At 32.6% G+C, this 8,215-nt stretch overlaps 1 protein-coding gene across 1 annotated transcript; it reads left to right on the plus strand.

Annotated features, from left to right (window-relative positions):
- The first annotated feature begins 945 nt into the window (after positions 1-945).
- Positions 946-1,591, plus strand: LOC126893155 (uncharacterized). The gene is made up of 2 exons (XM_050663107.1): positions 946-1,296; positions 1,358-1,591. Exons 1-2 carry the CDS (start codon positions 946-948, stop codon positions 1,589-1,591), a joined length of 585 nt encoding a protein of 194 aa, XP_050519064.1.
- The last annotated feature ends 6,624 nt before the right edge of the window (positions 1,592-8,215 follow it).

Below are 8,215 nucleotides of genomic sequence, written 5' to 3' on the forward strand. Positions count from 1 at the left end.
GTGTGCATATTTGTACTAAGATAAGTTAGCTTCAATCGAACTATTTTTGGTCCCAGAATATGTAATTTAATTTATGACCTGTATTTTTGTTACACCCTGTATAATACTAGAGTACCTAGAGGGCTAAGTACTCCTCCCTGTCTTAAACCTCTATTTATTGTAAACGTATCTAATCTAAATTATTAATAATAATTACTGCATTGTTGTTCTCATTGTATACTTTTGCATCATTCTTATTAACTTGTGGTCCATTCCTTTTTCTCTTAGTATTTTCCATATATTCTGTCTTGGTACATTATCGAAGGCTTTTTTTTCGGTCAAGAAATGCTAAGTATATTTCCTTCTCTTGTAGCTCTTTTGTGTGTGTTCTGTCATTATTCTTAATCGTTTGTTTATTTTTTTTCCTAGAGTTTCATACACGTACATAGTAACATCAATCCTCGGTAGTTATTACATTTATCTCCTTTTTTGTATATGGATACTATTAGTGACACTTTCTAACCTTCCGGGATATCTTGGGTTTTTCGTATTTTACGAGCCCTAACAACTATATGTTGGAACAAGCAGTTATTTGGCGAATAAAATGCCAATTTACCGAAATTCTTTTATTTACATTTTGTTAAAATGTAAATATGAAATTAACAACATTTTTTATGATGTATGGAATTATTTCTACGGTTTAATTACATATTTTATGTTGAATACTGTTCAATTAATTGTTTAATAATCGAAAACTGCTGACAACTAAATATTGGAACATTTTAAATTTTCCTGGCGTTTTAGCGTGCCTGGCGAGAAACGAGTGAAGTTTTATAAGCTTGACGGAAAGAAGGCTTTGAAATCAAACATACGAGTAGCTAGTTTGTTGTCAACAATAATTATAACGCGTCATTTGAGTTTGAATATATTAACAACTGTCAGTTTTATTATCGGTAAAATACAATAATGGCACGCGGAAAACCTACTGATCCAAAAGTGCCAGAAATTATTATTCATCAGTACCACAAGGGGAAAACAATGCGTGAAATTTCCAGTGAATTAACGGTAGCAACAACTACGGTGTTTAATATAATTAAGAAATATGGTGAAACTGCCAGTATTGGTGTTCGCGGCAACAGCTCAGGCTGTCCAAAAGCTGTTTCTCAAAGGAGTGTCAGACATTTAATCAGAATATGTAAGTCGGGAAGAAATACACTACGAGAAGTAACTGCTAGATGGAATAGAGAAACTGGGATGAATGTTTCCAGAGAATGTTGTCGCAAATATATCCACGAAAGCGGTCTTAGTTTTTATAAGGTATGTGTGATAGGTTTTTATTTGCAATATAAATTTTCTATTTTTTTCTTTATTTGAATAGGCCAAAGAAAAACCATTGTTGACGGAAGCTCAGAAAAGGAATCGTTATATTTGGGCTAAATCTAAACTTTCGCAGACCAAACTTGATTGGGACAAAGTTATCTATAGCGACGAAAGCAAATTTGATGTCTGTGTGGGAGATTACCGAAAGCGTGTGATTAGGGAAAAGACAGAAGCATTCCATAAAGATTGTCTCAAAAAGACTGTAAAGTTTCCACAGGGTATCATGGTGTGAGGTTGTATGTCGGCCAAAGTGGTGGGAACTTTACATTTTATTGAAGGCATAGTAAACGCAGCCAAATATCAAGATATCCTTGAACATTCGTTTTTACCAAGTGCGGCAATGTTATATCCATCCGGAGATTTTATCTTTCAACAGGACGGAGCCTCATGCCATACGGCTAAATCTACCTAAAAATGGATGGGAGAACATGACATTAAAGTTTTGTCACATCCTTCTAGTAGCCCGGATATTAATCCAATAGAGACACTTTGGCACAAAATGAAACAACGCCTAAGAAATAACCCTCAGCGTACATTGCCACAACGACGTACTAAATTGCAAGAAACATGGAATAGTTTCACTCCTGAGTTCTGTGAAGGCCTAGTTGATACAATGCCTAATAGAGTTCAGGCTGTTATTCAAGCTAAGGGCGACGTTACGCCTTATTAATTTTTATTTTAATTTGTTCAAAACCGCTTGTTCCAATATTTAGTTGTCAGCGTTTTTTGATTATCTAACAATTAGTTACATAGTAACCAACATGAAATATATAATTAAATTGTAAAAATAATTCTACACGCAAAAAAAGTTGTTAATTACATATCTACAATTAATAAAAAAATTAAATAAAGAATTTCGGTAAATTGGCATTTTATTTGTAAAATAACTGCTTGTTCCAACATATAGTTGTTAGGGCTCGTATTCATTATGTTTAGTTATATTTGTTCTCCATTTTTTCATATTATGTTATTTATAATTTCTGTTGTTATTCTGTCCACGCCCAAGAGTTTTTCCATACTACAACGTTTTTATTGCCACTTCTAGTTCTTCCTCTTTTATCGAGTTTTCTGTGTTATCTTCGAATATACTATTTCGTTCTTCATAAATGTCATCTTGATTTATATCCGTTTATCCGTTAACAGTTCTTCAAAGTGTTGTTTCCATCTTTTAACTATTTGTCTTGTTTCTGTAATTCATTCTCCATTTTATCTTTAATGCTGTATATTTCATGCTTTTTGTGTTCTTATCTTCTTCAGTGGTTTATAGAAGAGCTTTTGGTTACTTTTGCTATCTTCTTCCATTTTATCTCCGAACTTTTCCCAATTATCTCTCTTTGCTGTTGTTACTATTATTTTTACCTTTTTTTCTTTCATTTTTATAGTTATTGTAAATTCTGGTTTGTTTTATATTTCAGATATTTTTTCGATGCTTTTTTCTTCATTTTACATGCTTTTCTATTTCTTCGCACCACCAAGCTGTCTGTTTCTTTGCTGAGTCTTGTTTACATTGTTCTAGATACTTCCTTAGCTGTCTGCAGTAATAGATCCTTATATGTAGTTCGTCCACCACAGGTTGTTTATATCATTATTGCCTTATGTTTTTTTATTGTTTTAAGTTACTACTTTATAATGGTCGTTGGCTATTTCGGGTCCTCTGTGTACTTTTGTATCCATTACTTTTCTTCTACCATTGCTTTCAACTAGTAATTATGTAGTCAATTATGGATCTCCCATTTAGACTTTTGACTTCTCTAGTATTCATGTGGATTTCTCTGTGTTTAAAAAATGTATTCAGTCCCGGATTAAGAATCTTGAGGCCCCTAGGCAACCCAAGCTATGAGGCCGCTTAAGGCCTCTATGCCTTCTCCCTGCAAAACCATCTCGGTTAACCCCTCTATCTCCATCCACCATCTGTAGTTTTAAGTGCAATCTCTTTTCTCTGTAATGGTTTACTGACAGCGTTGATGCGTTCTAAAATGTTGCCCAAAATGCCAAAACTCATTCATTACGAATGTTTCTTTTTTGATATTTCGTTCAACAAACACTTAGTCTATTGAACTATTTCATCCTTTTGATTAGTGTTTTCAGCAAGAGAATGCACAGCAGATTTAAAGACGTTGTAACCTTTAGACAATGCTCTTGTTACATCAGCCTTTTCATTTTTTCATTCTATCTAATGCTGCTTGTTCTTTTAATGACTAGATCGTGGCCAATGGGATCGTTTAGTGGAGTTTCATTTAAGCATTTTATGATCATAACTTGGGGGCCGGCGTAGCCGAGTGGTAGTGTGCTAGGCTAGCGTGCCGGTGGTCCGGAGTTCAAATCCTACCGCCGGCAAGAACAACTAGACATTTTTTAAAAATGTTTATAGGCCCCAGGTCGACTCAGCCTGAATAAAATGAGTACCTTAGGTAAAACCAGGGGTAATAATAGACGGTTGAAGCGTAGCACTGGCCCTGTTACCTTCCTTGTATACCGTAGGCCCTAGATATAGCAGACTACCCTGCTATACTCCCAAAGCCACGTGAGCGGTGTAAAACGGGAGACTATTATTATATGATCATAACTTTCCAACGGTGGGTAGAGGCTGAAAAAAAGTTGTACACAGACTGAACAAACCCAAAATATGATATTGCCCCAACACAAATTTCAGCAGCACTTACTCCAACTAAATTATTTTAAGCGAGTGTGCGGCAAAAGGAATTGTAATTGCAATTTTGTTAATCTTAGATAAATGAGCCTGGATACCATTATATTTGACTGACATGTTTGTTGAATGATTGTCCCCTCATGTCGTTTACATTTCACATCAATGCAACAGTCGTTTTAAACGATTAAAACAGCAAAATAAAGATTTTCTTCAGTATGGCTACTTATGGGTACGTCTGTGAGAAAACACTCATACACTTTACTATCAGTTGGATTTACATAGCTTAATAAATAGTCAACTGGTCAATATGAGACAAATCTGAAATTGAATCGACACTTAAGGAGTAGTATTTGGCTTCCTTAATTTCTTTAACAATTGTATTCAAAACGTGTTTTCCCATTACCTCTATTATTTCTTCCCAGATCTTTGGAGATAAGTAAGAAGGCTTTCCAGTACCGTTATTGCCATACTTAGCTGAATTAGATCTTAAAGAGAATCGTATTCTACAAGTAGCTCTAAAATGCATGAGTAGCTCCCATTATTTTGTGAACGAAGGATGTCTGTATCACTTCTAAACGGTAATCAACGAAAAGATAGAAACTTAACCACAACCACAGATACTACTCTTTTTAGAACTTGAATCTAATAATCTCGTTCTTGATTAAATTCAATTTCCAAAGACCATAAAGGCGCTGCCTGTCGATGAGTGTTCGTCAAACGTTCGCCATATTCGTCAAAAAGTATACATGGAGAGCAGTAAACATTTCCATTTGAGGAAGAGTACGTTAGCCAATCTCTTTTAATTTTTGTTACACTGATATATTTTCGAAAAGCGTAAAAAATCTTGTAATGCCCTCAAATTTTTTTTTTGATGCTGAGAAATTTCCATCAAGATTTTAACATTCTGAAGAACCTTTTTCAATCGAAAATTTCCATATTTCTTCAGTTATAGTATTCCATAATCCTATGTTGTTTCCGAATTCTGGGCTCAATTTACCTTAACTTCAATTTGTAACTTAGTTTTGATTTCTGGTTTTTTTTTTAACTGGAATATAACAGTCATTGTATGTTTTTTCATCTTCTTCAGTTATGGAAGCTATGTTTCCCTCAGCTATTTCTATTTCATCATATGCATTTTCATTGGTTGCAGCTTCATTAGCTGTGGATTTCCGTGTGAAACCATTGTTATTGCGCGATATTTGAACTTTTCAACATATGTATGATTTATAGTTTTTATTTAATTCTAATTATTATTTTTTCGTTTTGGGCGCAACGAGTTCCCCTTTGGGGCCGAGGCTCCTAGACAACTGCCTACTTTGCCTAATGGTTAATCCGGCACTGAATGTATTAGTTATTTTCATATTGTTTAAAGTGCAGAGCAATCTCCTTCCATTGTTACTTCTATTCATTTCTCCATATATGATCATATATGCCTATTGTAGATTTCGTCTTTTATTCCTACTGTTGAAATTCTCTGACATGTGTAGGCATTTATCCTCTTGCAGCTTTTCTGTTGCTAACGTCAACTTTCCCCAAAATTCATCTTCTTCGTAATATTTATACTAGTAACCAAGTATTTACTGCAACAATGGAATATTTCATAACAAACGTTTTTTTACAAAGTTTAGACAATTTTGAAGCGTGAAGTTCCAATGGCCGAAATGAGAAAGTACCAAAGTAATTAAAAGTACCATTTCAATGCCAAGATAACACTGGCAAGGCAACAATAAACAAGTTACTGTCAAAAAGTGTTCAATGTAAATTATTTTTAAACCGTCCTTGCTTGAGTCTACTTCATAAACATAAAAGTACTTTCAAAACATCTTTGTACATGAAACGAGTGCTAATAGATCATCACTCACAGCTAATTTTAGTTGTGTACTTGGATTTTTTATACAGGAAGTAACAGAAATTCGTTTATTAATGGCTGGCCCCCAATTTTGAAGTAACCTTTAGTGTTCGTCTATAATTATTATATAATATCCTCAGATTATGTTTATGGCGGGATTTTTTTTCATTTTTATATTCTCGAGCAACTAAATTAATTATAGTAAAGTAAGTACCGGCTTGCAAGGAAATTTTTGTTATATACGAGGGTTCCGATATTTCCAGGTTCCGTGAATAAATATTTTCTCTGCAATGTCTCTGTTCCTTATTGATCCAACAAGTTAGGATAACGTTGGTATGGTATATTTGATTGATTAAATAAAACAATGATTTCATCCTCATCTTCTTTCTTATACTACTGTTCATATCCCAATTAATGAAAAAGTGCTTTAAAAAACTGAAATAAAAATGTAGAACAACGACGATACCACTCAGCAACACTATGATATATACTACCCCTCTTTGCAGACGATCAAAGTATTATAGTCCAGGGCCCATCTGTTTTGAGATGGACGTTGAGAGGTGACTCAAATTTTTTGCAGAAATTGCTTGAAAATAACTCAAATAATAATATTTGAGTTATCCTCCCTCTCAGAAAGGTCCGGAACATTGTTTAAATAATTAAAATGTCAAAAAATGAAGGAAAAATTCGATTTTTTTCTTCGTTTTTTGATTATAACTTTAAAAGTATCCATTTCCCAGAAAAGATGTACTGACATAAAAGTTGCGTAATTAAACTTCCTACAATATAGAATTAGTTAAAAGTTGAAAAAATAGTCACCCTTGTTGCAAAATAGCAATATTTGCGAAAAAACCATACAAAAACAAGTATTCGCATTTTACGTTTTTCAACCATTTATGATAGACTTATGACCTTCATATTTTACCCAGAAAAACTTTATGATACAGTAAAACAATACTGTAAATTTCATTACGATCGATTTAATAGATTTTGCAAAATAAATTTTGAAATCCAGCTTTCGCAAAAACAATTCATTTTTTCAAAATGTTACAGGACTGAAAATAAAGCAGATAGCAAGTTGAAATTTTTTTTGCGTATAGAAGTGTACTGTATCTTTCATTTGTAATTTGCAAAATTAAAATCGATTAACTACCGTGGCGTCAGGAATTTTTTTAAATAAACATTAGTTATTGGTGCTACGCGCAGGACAGCGGTATTCGATTCACATGAAGTTGCTTTCCACCAAAATTTCTTCCAATCTTCATCTAATATATTATTTTTTTACTCTATATTTTGTTGTATTTTAATATTTTAATTCCACAAAAATCAAATTAATTTTATTATTGTTTGTGAAATATTGTTTAAAGAATTGTATATGTTTAAAAATAATAAACATTTATTCTCAAGTTAAAATATATGAACAAAGAAAGTTTTTGCTAAAAAAAAGTGTTATTTCAAAGGATAGAGTATGTGTTTTTATTTTGCAATAAACAAATATATTTATTTATATCGAAATGTAATAAAAATTAAAATGTATCAATAATTATCAAAGGTCATTTGAATGCTCAATCAGAGCAAACTATCCGGTGTCCTGCGCGCAACACCAATAATTAATGTTAATTTAAAAAAATTCTTGACGTCGTGGTGGTTAATAGATTTTAGTTTTGCAAATTGAAAATGAAAGGTACAGTACACTTATATAAGCAAAAAAAAATTTCAACTTGCTATCTGCTTTATTTTCAGTCATGTACCAGTTTGAAAAAATGAATTTTTTTTGCGAAAGCTGGATTGCAAAATTTATTTTGCAAAATCTATTGAACCGATCTGAATGAAATTTACATTATTGTTTACCTGTATCATATAATTTTTCTGGGTGAAATTTGAAGGTACTAAGTTTAGCATAAATGGTTGAAAAGCGTAAAATGCGAATACTTGTTTTTGTATAGTTTTTTCCCAATTATTGCCATTTTGCAACAAGAGTGACTATTTTTTAAATTTGAAACCAACTCTATATTATAGGAAATTTAATTACACAACTTTTATGTCAATACAACTTTTCTCGGAAATGAATCCTCTTAAAGTTATAATCAAAAAACGAAGAAAAAAATCGAATTTTTCCTTCATTTTTTGACATTTTGATTATTTAAACAATGTTCCGGACCTTTTTGAGAGGGAGGATAACTCAAATATTATTAATTGGGTTATTTTCAAGCAATTTCTGCAAAAAAATTTGAGTCACCTCTCAACGTCCAAATGTACTAATATTTTTACAGATGCGCCCTGGTCTATTAGTGGCTCAAGATTATGACGATTTAAACTACATGATCCGAAAATTGATTGAAGAAGGGTGTGATATA

The sequence above is a fragment of the Diabrotica virgifera genome, chromosome 10, assembly GCF_917563875.1.
Source record: "Diabrotica virgifera virgifera chromosome 10, PGI_DIABVI_V3a".
Taxonomy (NCBI): Eukaryota; Metazoa; Arthropoda; class Insecta; order Coleoptera; family Chrysomelidae; genus Diabrotica; species Diabrotica virgifera.

Excerpts from the sequence above, each read along its gene's own strand:
- LOC126893155 (XM_050663107.1), top strand. The coding sequence starts at position 946 with ATGGCACGCGGAAAACCTACTGATCCAAAAGTGCCAGAAATTATTATT. Across the intron at positions 1,297-1,357 it reads GCGGTCTTAGTTTTTATAAG|GCCAAAGAAAAACCATTGTT; the intron begins GTATGTGTGATA and ends TTATTTGAATAG.